We start from the raw sequence: 19,283 nt of genomic DNA on the forward strand, positions 1-19,283 counted from the left end.
GTTTAATCCAACCCAACAGTGCCAGAAGGGGAGAAGAGATACAGATGTTGGTTGGTTAGTCCAGTTCCATGTCCTTTATTAAAGAAATTAAACCCTCATGTTCACAGACCAAGTTCAGTCACCAAGCTTTGAGACAAAAAAGCAGGGTAAAGTATCACAGCAAAACTGCAGCCATCTGTAAACACAGCCTCTTTGACTGTTTCTTCAGTAATTACACTCAGGGATATCACCCTTCTCTTTAACAACACCACGCGACACCAGTTATTCAGTTTTACTGAATACTGTATTTTAAATTAATTTATTTTAAAAATAAATGAGACAAAACCGCATATCCAATTAGCTGATAAGTGTTGAGTTTGGATGGTGGGCTAACACCAACAACGTGGGCTTTTACGATGAGCGTTTTCTGAAGTCTGCACTGTGTCAAAGTCATTTCTTAGCTTTCTTTTAAAAAGGAAATACAAAATGTGAGCCGTAGAAAAGATAATACTTTCTATGCATTCTTCTCTGGATATTAGCATTCAGAATACTCCAGTCCATGTTATAACTGCACCGCTGAAGATGAGCTGGCACTGCATACAGAGCTCTTCCAGCTGTGTTGTAAGTAATTTAGCCGGTATCATGTATTAGTGTTGACTATTATCGAAAGCTACCCAACCTAACCCAATGTTCAAGTTTCTTTTAATAACAAAAACTTATTTTTAAGCTATCACTGTCTCACTAAACACAGTTAGTGGTGTTGACATTACTGATGGCCTAGATACAAGTCAAACACACGACCGCAGTCTACTGACACTGCTGAGCGAAGGGTTTTAAAGACAGATAGTCACTATTTACCTGCTAGTGGTATGCATAATCATTTTAGCATGATACATCAAGTGTTGCTGACACGACAATCACTCATTTTATCCCACTACCCATCCCAGCTACTGAACCTTCACATCAGGATTAAAAAAGAAGCTTGGTGGATTCGGTGGTGAGCAGTGCTGATGATTTATGATGCAGTACTATATGTCAAGGCAGCTCTGGAGAGTGGTGTGGTTGTGTACAACAACATGCATCCCACCCATTTCCTTTGTGAAGGTGAGGTTTTCCATATTTGTATTTAACTTCCTGCCAAGCTCAAACCCCATCTGTCATTGGTGTAATCGGACTAAGCGGTGACACCCATCGGCATTGTCAAATTCATAAAAAACTAAAGTGGCTTCAATTGCAAATGCATACAAAGACATGAATATGTAAACATACACCTTGGTTTGTCATCCTAATGTTAACATGCTCTTTCTAATAACAGGCTAATGCGTGAAAGGAAATTTAGTAGAGAGACAAATTTTAGAATTTAACTTTATCTAAATGTTTATAGCAATCCAGTGATCTTCTAAAAGGCGTAACGCCCACATGATAGACATTGCTGTGTTTGGGGTTTCTGCTGATATTTATGAAATAAAAAGGCCAACAAATAAATGCTTTACGAGCCAACTGTTCTAAACATTTAATTAGCCTCAGCAAATAAGTGAGTCAACTTACAAAGATTCTGAGCAGTCTTGGCGTCCAAGATACGAAGTTCTTTTGTCTTTTTCTTGAACTGCAGGGCTCTGTTATCAGGTTCGTCGTTGACATCTTTTCTTACTGTGAAAAAAAAAATCCAAAACACTTTCAGAACAGCTTATTTGAAACTATGTGATGCTGCAAACTGTAAAACAAGCAAAGTGCTGCTACTCTGCGTGGCAAAAACAAACCTCTCACAACAAAGTACAAACAGTTAAAGGTGGAATATGGAACACAGACACCAAAGTGACATCTAGTGTGTGAAGGTTGTAGTTGCAAAAGTAGAACAAAGTTTCCAGACGTTGGGACACCAGGTTCACTGCCGAAACGTGACATGTTTAATTTGGGTCCACCTGTTGAAAGGCTAAACTCACTCTGATTTTAGATCTTTCATGGTCGCTCCTCGTCTGAGAAGCATAACAACGTCTTCTGGGCTCAGAAGCAGCTGCTTGACTTGCCAAGTCCATCATTTTCCACAGTACTAGCCGTGCTACGCAAAGCAGAATGTTTGGCAACCCACAATGGTGCCCTCTAAATAAATATTTTATCATTTTTTATTAAAATAAAGCTTTTAAAGGAAATGTTGTACCTTCATTCTGCATGCTTCTAAACATGTATATGGGTCAAACTCATGTCATAGTAGGAATCACCAGTTTTATCTGCTGGTAAACTACATCACACCTGCTTTTGATGTGTCACCTGTTTGCATTTTATTTCTAACCCTCCCTTCTAATATATGTCTGAATTTAATGTATATATATATATATATATATATATATATATATATATATATATATATATATATATATATATATATATATACATAACGTACATTGGATCAGTTTAGTAAAGTTGTTGTCTTTGTGTTCTATTTGCAAGGATCCGTTATATAGTCATTGCTCAAGTAATCGGACAGATAACAACTTTTACCTCACAAAAAAAGACTAAGAAAAAGTATGTCTCTAACCACACAGTAGAAAATTACTCAAGAGCAAAGGCAGCACTTGTAAATAATGGACACCACATGTCCGTGCACACAACAAAAGGGCAACAGTCCTAAAGTGGAGTTACAGAACTGTGCAGGGTTTAATTTTTCACAATAAAGAAGCAGAAATATGAGAAGGAAGATTCCTTAGATCCTTCTCTCTCCCCTGATGACTCATGAGAGGCAGCACACTTTGTTGCTAATCATCACAAATGCTCTGTTTAGGCCCAAGGTGGGAGTCTCACAGGAAATCTAGAACAAACAATCTGCTCCCTTAGTGCTGGCTTGCATATTTGAAGAAAGAATCAAAGAGGGAACATCTCCTGGGCACCTAGAAGAAGCAATGCTTAAGGCACTTACCCAAGTCTTCTGTGTGCTGTCAACAGATCACATCAGGGATGCAGTTGTTTACAGTGTTAAGTATTGCTAAACTGCAAGTAAGTTTTAAATAATGCTACACACAGCATCACGGCCTTTAGTTCTTGCAGATTACTAAAACATCCCTAAAGGTGAACAAAAATATAATAAATAAACTCCACACTTCCAACTTAGAAGGCAATATATAAAAGATTTAAACACAATTAGATGTGAAATATAAGTTAATCAATGATTGCTGAAACTCAGCCCTTATAGTTAATAATTTATCATAAGAAACATGTGTCATATCACTGTTTTCATTCTTTATGTTGCTGTAAATAACTAACAAATAGATTATGAAATTATAACAACATACAATTTTGGATTTTAATTATAAGAAGGAGTCACATCCTTTGTTACTGATCTTGTGCTAGGTTCATATAATACAGGTCTGGATGGGGGGGGACAGAAACTTCTACAGAGACTCCTTCATTGTAAAACCACTCCCAGTGCATGTGGCCTGAATGCAATCTGTTGCATAATCAAAACTGCATCATCAAAACTGGGTCATCTGAAGTACTATTCTGTTAATGAGTTATCAACAGTCAATGAGAAAGAAGGTATCTTAGAAAGGTCAAGTAAAGAGTGAGATGGAGGCAAGGGCGTCAGTTTGTTTTCAGAATTGCTGGGGACAATAACCATACACTTGAGTGGGGTTTAAAAATTGCTGGGGACAATAAAGTAGGCTAGCACAGGGGTCGGCACCCCGCGGCTCTGGAGCCGCATGCGGCTCCTCCATCCATCTGATGCGGCTCTCTGTACTTTTAAAATAATGAATGGATATTTAAATAAAATGCTTTATATTTTACTGCATTAATTTTACATCTGTATGCCAATTCTAAATGTAAAGATTGTCTGCGTAAACCTGAACAGGTCCAACCCGGTCTTACTGTGAGACCGGGTTGACGCGTCACGCTTGTGCGTAATCATATTTGCTTCTGAGCTGCTTTCTGACCTTCCCCACCTACAAAGTTTAATTACAACAATCAAACGTGACAGAGCCCGGATTTGTATTCTGAACAGTCTAAACATGTTTTAAAAAGAATCGCGTGACAAAAGTGGCACCTGCTCAGTAAAACCACCAACAGGGTGAAAAATATCAAAATTTTGTCGGCAGGGACGCGGGCTACAACTTCTGGATCCACTTTATATAAATCGTTTTATTGATTATCGTCTTATGAAAGATAACTGACGTACACGAGCGACCAGGCGCGTTGCAAACTTTTCAAAAGTGTGGGGGATATTGTCTGTGCCTAAAATAAGTTCATGCTATTCATCTTGTTATTTTAATTTCCATAATAGCGGAGCAGGTGCGAATTTTAGACGCGTCACGCATGTCTCCGTTTTAAACATGTTTAAACTGTTCAGAATCCAAATCCAGGCTCTGTCTCGTTAGATTGGTGCAACTAAAGTTTGTACTGAATGAAACTTTACATTAAACCATGTTGAAGAGAAAAGGATCCGATTAAATCGTTTCCCCCTCATTTACAGTCACGACGTACAGCGCAGTGCGCATGGCTCTGGGGTTAATCAAGTTTAATTGTTTCTCTTTGCAACAATCTTCACAGGAAGGCGAAACAGTTAAATGACAGGTTACAGATATTTCCATTTGGCTGTTTATTTTGACGGATAAACTCAAGGATGTTCGTTGATTTCCTCCCACTGAAGCGGTCTGGAAACCCGGTCTCTCTGAGGGATGTGTCACTTGGAAAAATGTTATTTTTATGAAATTATGAAAGTTTGGCTGAACAGCGCTTGTTCCCGTCTCCAATATGGAGACGCATGACGCATCCAGTCGCCTCTTCAGCTCAGAAAGCACCTGTAGAGACATTTGATCACGCACAAAGTTTATGTGGAGCAGAAGCGGTCGGGCCACGGCAGGTGAAATGTTCCTAGCCTACATGAAGTGAAACTGTTTAATTGTAACATTAATGTTACTGGATACGCAGGTCTGGTTGGTTAGACCAGTGTTTGAAGTGGAACACACACACACACACACACACACACACACACACACACACACACACACACACACACACCAGATAAAATAATGTTGATAGCGTGGACTAGAAGACAGGTGATGGTTTACGTACTTAAATGATGATCAGGCTGCTGTAAAATGTAATCTCCATCCACATCCAGACACAATTATCCTCTATTCTTTCTCTAGTTGCTCTGCTCTTGTCTGGGCTGATCAGCTGATGGTGCGCGACGCGGCACACTAGCGGCTGATGCACATTTTACGCATTTGGAGAGGTGGGCTGGATGCTTTGCGTTTACTGGAAGTTGGTCCACTTAACGCACGGGTGTAGACTACATATTAATGACAAATGAATGAAAATTAAATTGGGAGTTTTTACTTCATATTTTAGAAATAAAAATGATGGGGGAACACATTTATAACGTCTTTTTAAACGAAATTTTCTAGCGCGACCTGCCTGCTTCACTAAGTCACTGCTTATTTAGGTCCGTCCAGAATTACCGTGGCCCACCCAAAAATGAAAACCTGGCGCCGCGCCTATAATAAACCTCTGCAAATGGTTGTTCTTCACTTTATCAAACTCAGACTTTGTACAGCTAATGTCAAGATGTAAAATTATTCAGTCGAGCTCTTCCGTCCCTCCCTCTCCTGCTCTCCTGGAAACCCGACATCGGCTGTCAGAAGCGGAGGTGAAGAAGGAGATGAGGCAAACAGAGTGAGTGTGACGTAAAGAAACCAGACTGGTGTGGAGGTGAGCAAAACAGCTGGAAAAGTGTGGGTGTTGAAAGCCCCACGGGTGCGACGCCCATGGTACCGGCTGCTGTCACCTGTTGTGAGCAGCACTCTGCTGTCTGAGGGTAGGCCCCGCCCACAACGCAGCGGCTGCTGCGGTGTTTTCTTTACTGTGGGAAACGGGTAATAATGGCTCTTTGATGGGAACAGGTTGCCGACCCCTGGTATAAGATCTGAGCTGGTAAAACAAAAATCCTCATCAGCAGGCTTTTTTGAAAGTGGGGGGGGGGGGGGGGGGGGGACAGCTGCCAATCACAAATTTTGCCGGGGACATGTCCCCGGCGTCCCTGGTTAAAATGACGCCTATGGATGGAGGCCTGTTTCAGAGCAGATTTCAGTTATTTCAATCAAATAAAAGTGAAACACATACATGGTCAGAGCTGTTCTTGTATATTTAGGAACATTTCTAGGCACAAGTACAAGACAGTAAATACCACACAATGCATACAATTGTTTCTATGCAGAGAATATGCAGAGATCTGTGCTTAAGTATGGTGGATGAATGAAGGCCTAGGTCTAAAGATCATAGCCCACATAAGCATTGAGAAGGTCCACCGAGATAAGGTCTAACAAATAAAGTTTGATTCGTTAACTCAGCAGGGAACGTCTACTTCCTGCATCAGCTGGTAAACATCCTAAAGAGTTAGCATATAATGGTTTTCTCTGAAAACTTACCACAATTGCTACACAACTGTCTATTTGCTTTATATTTAGATAAAAAAATCTTTATATCAAACATTTACTTTTCTCAGTGGCCTGGCGGTAGAGTGTCTGCCCTGGGACTGGGAGATCAGGGTTCATACTCGATTGGGTCATACCAATGACTTAAAAATGGGACCCAATGCCTCCCCGCTTGACACACAGCTTTAATGGGGCTGGATTAGCGGTTTTTAAATCGTTCCAGAGCGCAGCCAGTGCTGCAGCTCAGCACTCCCCACGGGGATGGGTTAAATGTGGAGATGTCATTTCACCAGCAGGTAATGATGACTAACGCCCGGAACACACCAGCTGCGAAGGGCATCAAAGTGGATCGCTAACAAAATTTGCGCACTGCCTGTTGCTCCTCAGTTCACATCAGGCGAGAATTTCTGACGAGCGCTTCTGCTCACGCCTGCTGTTTTCCAACCTCCCCCACCCCTGTCCCTTTGCTGTGTGTGTGTGTGTGTGTGTAACCAGTTCTCCCTGCTTGTGGATATCAGAAACTGTGCTGATCCTGCTGCAGTTTTGTAGACCAGTTCCGTTCTAAATGGGTAAGTAAATAATCTAGTGTTTGTGATGCTTTGAATTAAACATATTTGTTTGTATTCGCATTTATTAAATCCATCTTGTGCTGTACAAACTGCATGTAAAATTATAGAAACGCTATGTTTCTCCACAGGTGTGTGTTTGTGTGTGTGTGTGTGTGTGTGTGTGTGTGTGTGTTTGTTCATTTTCATCTCTGTAGCCTGTTTAGATACATAGAAATGATCACATTCATCAATTGTGGTGTTTTACTTAGACTGTCTTTATTTTGTTAAATTTACCGGCCTGCCTCTTTTGTTTTGGTTTGACTTCCTGTCAGAATTGATGCGGCTCACGGAAAAATTAGAGCTCATGCCGGAACGATCACTGCACGGTGCGAGCCTTTGTGGCGCTTCGCAGCAGATGTGACCGAGAGCATAGGTTTAACAAGGGCGCCAGTTAGAAGCGCTCGTCTGGTGTGTTCCGGGCGTAATAGAACTTCAACTTAAATAATTTGATGCCTTTGATCTTATAAAATGGTAAAAGCATATAATTCTCCTACATAGAGAGCATAATAAAACCTAAATAAGTAATAAAAACAATAACTAAAACCATTAAGAACAATTGTAAATGGCCTGTATTTGTATAGCGTCTTTTTATGGTTCTTCAACCCCCACGTCGCTACACAACACAAGCAGTCATCCATCCATTCACAGGCTGATGGGGATGAGCTACCATGTAGCCACAGCTGCCCTGAGGAGCAATGACAACAATCATAGTCAATGTTCTGTGTCACATACATTGTGTCAGTAGGCAGTAAACTTTAGGAAATCCAGCTGTTTGACTTACATTGTGAAAGACTCGGACAAAGAAATTAGTCTTTAATAATGCAGAACAGGAGGAAACATTGATCTCCCTCAAAACGTGCCCCAGAGAAAAAGAGCAACTTAGACTAAGAGGGGGTATTTGGCTCCTTGTTGTACCAAATTGTTCTCTAAAACCTCTATTATCTATTCTCTCTACTGCCACTTGAATCTCTCACCATGATACCTTACACCCTCACCAGGGTGCTCTCAGCATTCTGGTCAGCTGTCTTCGCCGTTGCCTCCTGGACCCCATGTTTTATGAAGTTAAAAAGAAAAACAGTGCCTTTAAAAACTAAAACAGGCTCAATTCTTTTTGATCCCAATCCATACAAGCACAAAGCTCTCCCGCTGAGGACTGAGTGATGGCATCAGTAGACTGAATTCTGCTAGTTTTTGCTGGCTGACTCAATTATGGCGCAAGTCACATGTTTCCCCTGAGCGCTACATGTGGACTGATGGGCCTTGGAGGGCTTGCACACATTCAAGCTGCCAAACTAGTCAGAGTCCCAGGTGTGTGGGGAGGATGATTATAGGTAGCACATACCCAGATGGTTGGCCACGACAAAAAAGGAGGATTTATAAATGAACCCAAAACACAGAAGTTGTTGGTTACTGAGAATCCAAGAGTCTTGTTTTTAGTAAGCCGAAAGATTGGGAATGTATGTTTATTCAACTGCTTCTTCATCCATGGAAAGCTTAACCTGTGTGACCTCGTAGGTCCACAACAGCTGATCCAAGTCCCAGTCAATATTTAAACGTGCTCTTCTAGTTGTCCAGAGGCTAAAATGTAAGACTGGGAAAACAATGCCATTCCTCAGGCAAAGGGACATATTTGTAAATGAAATCTCTAAGATGATACAATGGAGAGCATTAGTCATTTCACAACAAGACATTGTTTTTGAATCAGAGCAATGGATAAACATTTGGACTGAACTAAATATAAAAAAGAGGCAACAAAACTGTGCAGATTGGTGTGTGTTGAAGGTTTGTGAATCCAGTGAAACAGATTTTTTAAACATATTAGAAAAGCCCACTGAAATGCAAAATATGATTTTGAAACTCAATACTGAACTGGTAATGTAGGGTGCAATACTTAGAGGTGTGGTTGACTGAAAAACATTTATTTAAATGTTTTTGTCCCTCTCAATTTTTCATGCAGAATCTCCTGCATTAGCTTCTGATAGAAAATAGATGGTGAAACACTAGGATTTGAAAATCTTCACAGATCTATGTCACACTATGAATTAGCATTCATAGACTCACCCATCATGACTTACGACGGGGAAGGCTGTTGTTGTTTTAACGTCTGGTAATCAGCAGCGGACGTCTCGGCTAGTTTCAGCTGTTATAATTGGTCACTTCACCTCAAGGCAGAAGCAGCTTCAGGCTTGTTATTTGTAGAGATAAAGCATCCACTTTGCAAATCAGTGGTAGAGTTGCATTGATGTCATCCAATCCAGAGCGAGATGTCCAAATATCAGGAAGTAAGACTCCAAATCCTGTCATGTAAAGCTCAGCTGTGATTTTGCAGACTTGGTCCTGCTGAGGCATGGCTTGTTGGCTTATTTCTACCCTGAGTACTGCCTGCAAGGTATTCATTCCTCCTAGACCAATGTAAACGTATTGATTAAACAAGAAATCCACACCTTAAAGGACTGGATTACTGTCATGAATTCCAAAAGGAGTGAACACTTGGCTAAAAAAGCCAGGGTTTGAACCGGTGGCTGCCTTAATGCACAACAATAGTGGGACCAAATGTGCAAAAGAAAGTTCTGATATTTAATGGATAGAGGTCCTGCTTAGGGTGTTATAGCAAGGTTCTAAAGATCCCTGAAATAAGGTCCAACATGCTTTTATCCTAGACTTTGAAGCAGTCATGTAAAGAGGGGTCTTCCAAAGATGACAAACTTCAAGAAGAATCATGTAAACTCATCAACAAAAGCATATTGTCAGCATCACACCAAAGCATTACATTAGCTGCAGAAGGTTTGAGTTTGATGTGTCAAAGGGAGGAATCAAATTTTGAACTTTCAATGGAAGCCTACATGAATGTTCGACCAAAATCTCTTGCTTATTATGGAAGATTTGGCATCTATATCTGTGGGTCTTGGACTGAGGTATACCCCTGAGAGGCGCTGGGATAACAAGAGTTCTCCCACACTTGGACATCCACCCTGTTTGCTGGCCCAGAATCTCTATCTTGGTTGTCTTCCATGCAGTATCTCCCTCAAGACGTCCATAAAACCCATGGCATTAGAAATCTAAACACAACCACATGTTCACTTCCGGACACAGACTATTCAGCTGAGCCCTGCCACCAGACTCCAGAAAATGAGCATGCCTTGAAAAGGAATAGCAACAAACCACAGATGACAGGTCTTCAACAAACATATTTAAGGGCAAAGGAACACAGAGTGGAGCAGACAATGTGGAGTCTGGTCCTCTAGAAGGCAATTTATTCCTTCAAATGTGCAATCTGCCCACAAACATAGTCCTCGTCCTCCATCTCACTGACTCACACTGAGGATTTAGCTACTGGAAAACTGCCAGGCTGTCTAAAGGAAATGGATTCTGAAGAAAAGTCACTGGCCTTCACCACAGAAATACATATTTTGTAAAGATTAAATTCATGAATATAGAAAATTTCATATTGCTTTTGTACATTGAAGACAAAACATGAACACCAAACAAAAGGCATTGTTGAATTTCAGAGGTTAAAAGGAACCATTGAAATCTCATCAAATGTGTGTGCAGACAGGCTGCTGAACTCCTGAGGTTCTATTTTCTTTTACATTTATTTTAACCTTGAAGTCAATCGGATGAGCAGATATATTGCTGTACCCTCTCCTCCCACCGCCTTAGATCTTAAAAGCATGCCACAAGTCAGCAAAAGGCAATCCCTCCCCTATTGAGTAAGACTAACTTCACTCTAAGCTTGGCAAACCAACATCACTAAAACAACATACCAAAAGTCTCTGAATGTAACTTATCTTCTTACTTCATATTTACTCAGCTTTCAGTCAAATAAATTAGAATTTCTTGATACATTAAGCCAACTTTTGTGATATTTCATGAGTACTCCCCATGTCAAGAAGACCCGACCATGAAATCATCACCATTTCTAATGGTATTAGGGAGTGAGAAAATGGCTGATAGTGAGAATACATGATGGAAATTACAGACTGATTTTAGAACACTCGTGAAAATCACCATTAAAAGTGTGTGTTAGGAGAACCAACTAGGTGTTGGCAAATGACTTTTTACGTTTTTCAGCTATTCATTTAAGACATTTATTTAATGGCACCTGGTTCTGTTTATTCACACTATTTGAATAAAAGGTGTGTATATGGGAAGCAGGACATGTCCCACTGAGTGACACTTTGACCTGTGGCCAGTAATGTCTTCAGTATGCAGGGAGAGGCTCAGCCCACGCTGGAAGGTACACAGCTGGGCCTGGAGCAGAGCCCAGTGAGAAAAACGCCTCCTCTTCTAATTGAAACAACACAGATCTCCCTTAGTGACCCTCCCATTTCTATTCCAAGAGGAGAGGAGAAGGATTCCAGAACACAGCGAATGTTTCCTGTGAAAACGATAAATTTCCTCCGAAAGGGTAGACACGCTGCTTCAAATTCAGAGTTATGATAGGACAAGCTGTATATATGTGTTATGTTTGAAAATAATATCTTGAGTCAATTTTAGGTTAAGATTAAATCGAAAATCTAAAAATCTAAAGATAAATGACCATATCATTTGTCATAAGTAGATTATTCTGCACCAAAATATATAAGTCATGCCAAAATGTAACCATAAGAAACATCTGGGATCTGGGGCGTGGCACGGCCTTTCAACAAGTACATTTACTCTGCTCAAATCTACACGTGACTGTTGTTCTCACTCTCAAAGGCAGGGAGTGTGGGAAGGCTCTGACTCTGCCTCTTGAATTGGTCACGGAGACATGCTCCTGGGGGCAGCAAATGGATTGAGCCTGACAGCCAATCAGTTTGAGGAAACCAATCTCTGGTTGTACCAAAGCAGCTCATTGTGAACTATTGTGTTGAGCGCTGGTGGGAAGGTACTTAGTTGAAGGCACAATCGGCTGCACCTGGTGCCCAGTAAGGCCCTACATGCAGCCCAGCCCTAAGCATTCAGGAGGCTGCAGAAGAGGTGGGCCTATGTCACTGAGATGGGAATAGTGACAAAGTCCACTCTCTGGATGACAAAATTATTCAGATCAGGGTGGTCTTTATTAACCTTCCCCCAACATTCCACATAAAATCCAATGTGGAAACTCCAGAACCTTCACCTGACATTCCTGAAATAGATGTCAGACGTATGTTACAAGCGGACAGCGATCTGTGTCTCTTCTTTTTCCTTAAGCTGATTATTTCAGCAACAACCTATAATATCGTTAGTGTGCACTACATTGAATTATCACTGCATGTTTAGATTATGGAAGATAGCTTTAAAGTTTAATAAAACCATAGAATGTTTAACAAAATATAACATAAATTAGACAAAAATGCACAAGTGTCAACTATTATACTGTTTGAAGCAGGAAAGGAAGCACATCTTGGATTTTGTGTGCTCAGTGCCTGTCCTAATTTTGCATCTATTTGTCAGAGTTACATTTTGTACAGCTCTTAGCTGACAGAACACAATCTGCCCTTTTCTTTCTTTTAAGTCTTCTTCGCCCTCTTTCTTTTATATACAATCATGTTCCTCTCATTTTTGATTGCTTATTCATTATTTCTGAATAAAAATAGGATGCTCAACAAACAAAAAGGAACAAAAACATTTCATATGCATTCTGACATTTTGCACCCATACTGTTTGATTGGTACTCTGTTTTACATAGACACAAACAGATAGACAAAATACAGTCATTGAATCAGCTGCAAAAATGTGTCACTAACAAGTCAAGTGGAAGCTATCTAATTATGGTAGCACGTGGTAGTGGGTGGGATATAATGGTCAACAGGGGGACATTTTGTTATTCTAGTGGCTGTCATAAGTAGAATAAATGGGCACGTGTCAGGATTTTAGTCATTTTGACATGCACCAAATTGTGAAGGCAGTAGCATCCTCACAGCTGTGGCACTTGTTGGACAATCATCATCTGATATGTTCAGGATTTAATAAAAGTGATTCAGTGACGGGAAGCCAGTGAACCAGCAACGTGACAGGCTGGGCTTACAGGGAGCAAAGGCTCTTCTGTGTATTTTGTAGATAAAGAGGAAACACTAGATGAAAAGACAACAACACACACAGTGGATGAAAGCAGAGTGGTCGTAATATCCATGCAAACCCATTTCCATAGTGGCTAAAACACAGATTGTAAAAATCTAACTGGCTCATGAAGGAAATAATGAACTTATGTGGATGACCAGGTCTTCCTGCAAGCTCATCTAGAGAAAACTGACATCCACCAGACATCGTCAAAAAATAATTAAATAAATAAGAGGGAGAGAGAAAACATTGGGTCCATCATTCATATTAAAGCTGTTATAGCAAATCTGCAATCAAGCTATATGGTCTCAGAACATTCAAATCTCCCATTGGGTATCTTGCCTGGATCCACCTGAACCAGAACTCCACATTGCCAGAGGATACGAGAAAGCATTACACACCAGTCGCCCTTTTCTAAGTCCAAATGTCCTTTTGGGTCCGCAACTTCAAATGTTGTTGTTCTTTTTGGGACTCTGGTAGTTTCTCCTAAATTTGAAGTGGTAGCAACCGGCTGATATTATTGATCGGAGAACCTCTCACAACAGTGGTGTTCTGCTGCTAAATATGCGAGTGTGTAATGAATGGAGGACCCCCGGAAGTGCAGCGGTGCTGCGAGACTGACCACCAGATGGTCCACTGGTTGCTTTATTGGTGGAGGTTTTTAGACAATAGAAAAAGAACCACTTAACTTATTTTTTTTCTTTTTTTGTCATGACTCTAACATAATATAGCTATAAAAATACATTGACTGGCCACTTCATTGGGTACACCTGTCCAACTGCATGCTAACACAATTCCTAATCAGCCAATTACATAGTGGCAACTCAATGCATTTAGGCATGTTAACATGGTCAAGACAATCCGCTGCAGTTTAACCCTTTGATGCATGAATTATGAAATCTTCAACCATGATTTTTTTAAACTTTTTTTTCATTGGTCTTTGGGTGTGAATGAAACAAATTTCAACAAATATTTTTTGTACAATTTTGTTCATTTACAAATAATTTATTACATGTCCACCTCAGTGGACAGCGTGCATTCTGAGCATGAAATATGTTGGCTTGACATACTGAAGTCCAAATGGAGGGTCTCACATGCAATAAAGTCTTCAACAACTGTGCTTAATAGCAAAAACAAATAAATAACAATTTTGAGAACCTGTCCACTGTAGTGACCATCAAAGGGTTAAACCGAGCTTCATGCAAGTGACTTTGAATGTGGCATGGTTGTTGGTGCCAGAAGAGCTGGTTTGAGTATTTCAAAAACTGCTGATCTTCTGGGATTGTCACACACAACCATCTCTAGGGTTTGCAGAGAATGGTCCGAAAAAGGGAAAACATCAGTTTAGTTACACAGGTAGTTCTGTGCGTGAAAAAAAAATGGCTTGTTGATGTCAGGGGTCAGAGGAGAATGGCCAGACTGGTTCGAGGTGATAGAAAGGCAACAGTAACTCAAATAACCACTCATTACAACCAAGGTATGCAGAAGAGCATCTCTGAATGCACAACACGTCGAACCTTGAGGCAGATGGGCTACAGCAGCAGCAGAAGACCACACTGGGTGCCACTCCTGTCAGCTAAGAACAGGAAACTGAGGCTACAATTCACACAGGCTCACCTAAATTGGACAATAGTAGATTGGAAAAATGTTGTCTGGTCTGATGAGTCTCGATTTCTGCTGCGACATTCGGATGGTGGGCTCAGCATTTGATGTCAACAACATGAAAGCATGGATCCATCCTGCCTTGAGTTCACTAAACTCAAATGGCCTCCGCAGGCACAAAATCTCATTCCAATAGACCACCTTTGGGATGTAGTGGAATGGGAGATTCGTATCATGGATGCACACCTGACAAATCTGCAGCAACTGTGTGACGTTATCATGTCAATATGGACCAAAAGATATCTGAGGACTGTATTCAATACCTTGTTAAATCTATGTCATGAAGGATTAAGGCAGTTCTGAAGGCAAAAGGGGGGTCCAACCCGGTACTAGCAAGGTGTACCCAATAAACTGGCCAGTCAGTGCATTTTTATAGCTATGTTATGTTAGAGTCATAAAAAAATAATGATTTTAGCTAAATTGTTTTCCAGATTTGCTATAGCAGCTTTAATGTTACTGACAATTTCAAGGATATTGAAATGATGTCCCTCTATCATTTGGAAAATGGTTCCAGGTTGATTTGTGAGACGCACCTGTGACTTTGGAGTGTTGACTTTAGGGCTGAAACGATCCCTTGAGTACCTCGAATAATTCGAGTTCAAAAAAGCCTTGAGTCAAATTCTCTGCCTTGAGGCTTCATTTAATTCATGTTTAATTATTTCATGGCTTTGCAATTTCCCAGGAAATTTCACCCGGACCAAAATAAGTGACGCACATACACACTGCACTGAATGCACACGCGAGTAGCGGATTTCTCTTAAGCCATGGCGGATAACGTGGACCCCGGTGGAGTGCTAAAAAGACAGAAAATGTCAAAGCTGTGGGACCATTTTTCACGCCGTAAGGTGGAAAACGTAGTCCAGTGTAAATGCAGTAACATGGATTTAGCCAACCACAACACCACATCCTCGATGCTGCAGCACCTGACCAGGAAACATCCACATGTAAATGTCACTTCTGCAAGCGGACTCAGAGGTCCGCTATATATTCTGCGGACACTGTGCGACTTGTTTGTTTGTAGCACTACGTTTCAGCTCACACTGTGTGTCTGGTAGCAACACGTCGGACCTAAAAATGGGCTAAAAATAGCAGTTTTTACACAACACGTCACACTTTTTATTGTGTTGTCATTGATGTCTGTTGTCCCTCGGGGTTGCTGCAGGAGGACACAGGTATTTATGATTGGCAGAGGAAAACGAAAGAAAGTAAATAAATGTTTTGTGATCAGTATAACTGCACCGTGAGCAGTTCTGGTGTTGTTTGGGCCGCAGCCGCTCGCAGCGCTACTTCAACAGTTATCCTAATTTTTAGATTCTCGCATGAGGGGAAAATCGGCTCAGGTTGTATACTTCTTAGGTGTGTTCTTGCTGTGCGTTATTTCTAATTCCATGTTGTCATTCTTTTTTTAAAACACAGAAACGGTTTTGTTACCTGTTGTTGACGCTACGTTTCGCCGACGGCTGCCGGCTTCTTCAAAAAAAAAAAAAAGAAGCCGGCAGCCGTCGGCAAAACGTAGCGTCAACAACAGGTAACAAAACCGTTTCTGTGTTTTAAAAAAAGAACGACAACATGGAAGGTTGTATGCTTATTTTTTGCACAGGCATGTGTTTACTGTGAAGTAAAGTTGAAGTGCTGAAGTTTTGAAAACTACTTTTGAATAAAACTTGAATTTTAACTGGCAATTGCTTGCTCATTTCAAGAGGTCTTTCATATTTTATAACATGCTATTCAATATAATGGTTTACAAACACAAAAGGGTAATTTATTAGAGTACTCGATTGCAAAAATATTCAATAGCTGCCGCCCTAGTTGACTTTGCCTTTAAATCCACCTGACTTTAATCTAATAAATAATCTATAAATACACTGGGCGAACAACTCAAATCCACAAAGTTTTCACATCACATCTTATAGGATTTAAAGGATTTGATATTGACAAGTTGTAACCAGATATCACACTGAGCTTTATGGATCTAGTAAGGGTCTATGTTTCATGAGTCTGGGCTATTTTGGTGACAAAATGAGGCCCAGATCAATACCAGGTGGGTCCTCATAACACCAATGTTGGCTGGCAAGGAATAAGGCAAACATAAATATACTCAATAAATGTGATTTTATTTTTCTCTCTCTCCTTTAAATCAAACAAGCAGGTGTGTCTCAGCAAAGCGGTATATGAAAGGTTGTCAAACAAGGAAAAGACATCCATGCTTATGTTTTACTTTTTAGGAAATGTGCTCAAGTATTATCTCTTCTTCTTCTGAAGGTTAACCGATAGGTTGATCCAATTTGTCTACTGAGGCGTGAAAGGACTTAAGAAATACTTCACATTTCTGTGCTGGAAAATGTCAAGGTTTCCAGAGAGATGAGGACAAGAGGAGGGGGAAATGACTTTTTCTCTTGCTGGCAGCTTGACTTCATGCTAGTTAGCACCAATAGGCTTATCCTTGGCAATCAGCACTGCAGCAGATACATGCAGTATCATTTTTGGGCCTGAATTGCAATAAAGACAGCTGGTGATACATCTGCCACTAATAAACATGTAGTGTCCTTTCCATATATGTGCAGATACACACAAACATACATCTAATTTCAAATGCCGGGATTGGTTCTTCAATATCTGAAGCTGTAATAGCTTCCACCACTTCATTTCAAGATACCTTTTCTTTAAGCAGCAGCAGAGAGGCATGTTCTGGTGACATGGAGGTGTCAAAGCAGACATGACCTGATTAAAGATGCACCTTGCATCATCTGGAGATGGGAGTTAAAGCATAGCAAGATGAATATGAGTGTGAGGAGAGGTACTCTGTCGTGAACAGCATTTCATTTTCAAACCTACGGAAGAGGAGCACATTGCCTCCTTCAGTGTTTTAGAGTATTATTCTTCCCTTTAAGATTGTATGGCGTATATATCTGAAATGACTGTCATTGATTTGTGATAAAAAGTTGATGTTTATATTTGTTGAGTCTTCCATTATGCCCTCCAGTAACCAAAAGCTATGTTCTGACTGGCTGGTGTTATTGTATCACAGCAAGCACACAATAACATCCACAGGAACTGAACATGTTTTTAATTGTATTCCTTTTCTCATATCCAAAGATATATATTTAAATGGGTGCGTGTTATAAAGCACATTCGCCTTAAATTCGCTAATGTGTGTTATTTTCTTTAACAAACCATGTAGCTGCAGGTGTTTAGTAGGGATGTGCTGCACACAGAAGACATTTTCTATCTAAGGCAACTATGAATGTACGAGGAAACGAACACCCTAGCATAAAAAGAAATCTTGGAAAGTGATAAGATAAACAGATGAACTGCAAATATTATCCACGCATAAAACAAGCAAATCTAACCCTACACTTTCTACTGGGTCGTTTTATATACAGGACAGTGCAAAGCCTGTTCAGTGTTTTTTTTTTTTTTTTTGGTTTGGCAGTGAGAATGCAAAATAAAACAACTCCAAAAATACAGAACAGTAAAGGCATACTTGCTTCCGTGCAGAAGAAAGGCAAAGCCCTGAATGCTGGAACGTGTTAGCGACTTTGAACTTAAAAGCTCTAGAAGAAACGCTGTTAAAGGATTCTTGTGCAACAGCAGAATTTGGCTACCCACGGTGCCTGGGCCTGATATTATTGAAGTACAGTCCACCACCTAGTGAGCTGATTATGGCGTGTTTAGGTCTTGCTGCTACCTCTCTTTGCTGTGGAGTATCGGGGGTTTAGAAAAAGCTATGGCACAGAGCATCTTGCTCTGTATTTTTTTCTTGTATAGTGTAGTCTAAAGCTGACAAAGCTCCTCTTGTACTGTCAACTGCAATATTGCTACTACAGCTAACAAGCCTGCAGCTTTCCATCCCGCATGTTACTGAAAATCTTAAAGGTGTGGGAAACTCGTTTAATCCAATAAATTTGCAGTGGTCCCTGGTAGGAATGTATGCCTTGTAAGTTGTACTCAGGGCAAAAAAGAGCCCAGAATTATTTTTTTTTCAGTGAACCACATCTTTAATAAAACAAATTTATTGTGTATATTAAAAGTAAATGTTTTATTGTTTTGAGTCAAAAACCATTAGTACACTGGTGAAAGGTGTATAAAATTCACGTTTAATCACACTAAAGCTGAAAGAAAAAAAGCAAAATAAGTATTTATTAATATAGATATAATTGGCAACAATTCATATTTGTATGATTAATGAAAAAAGTAAATGTAGTAACTACAACATATTCTAAAATGTATAAACAATTTGAACTTCAATGTTAAATAAATCCTACACAGTATTCTATTTTATTTATTTTTATTTAACATTCAACTGTCCAGATTAACAGTTTGAGAACAACTTCTCATTTACAAACATGACCTGGAGTCTTGGATTTTATGAATGATGCTACAGTCCATTTGTCAAAAGCTATTACTTGTGCTGTTTTAAGAGTTTAAGTATGTTGTTTAAATGTACACTTTGAAGATATTGTGAAAACATTTCAACTAAAATATTGTAATTTGTCATTTAAAAGGCAGGGGGTTGTGTTTTCATATGTAAGTACATCATGTATGTAACTGTTGATTCTCCTAATCACCAGCTGCTTCGTCAGAG

The 19,283-nt window shown here is 40.1% G+C and overlaps 1 protein-coding gene across 5 annotated transcripts in view; it reads right to left on the reverse strand.

The window, feature by feature from the left end:
* diaph2 (diaphanous-related formin 2) overlaps nucleotides 1-19,283 on the reverse strand; it is a 562,944-nt gene that overhangs the window by 236,773 nt on the left and 306,888 nt on the right. For all 5 annotated transcript variants that reach the window (XM_054740030.2, XM_054740029.2, XM_054740031.2 and 2 more), the window contains one exon: nucleotides 1,528-1,629. In XM_054740030.2, coding sequence (XP_054596005.2) covers nucleotides 1,528-1,629 — 102 coding nt within the window. The remainder of the gene's footprint in view (nucleotides 1-1,527; nucleotides 1,630-19,283) is intronic.

This window comes from Nothobranchius furzeri, chromosome 1 (genome assembly GCF_043380555.1).
Source record: "Nothobranchius furzeri strain GRZ-AD chromosome 1, NfurGRZ-RIMD1, whole genome shotgun sequence".
Classification (NCBI taxonomy): Eukaryota; Metazoa; Chordata; class Actinopteri; order Cyprinodontiformes; family Nothobranchiidae; genus Nothobranchius; species Nothobranchius furzeri.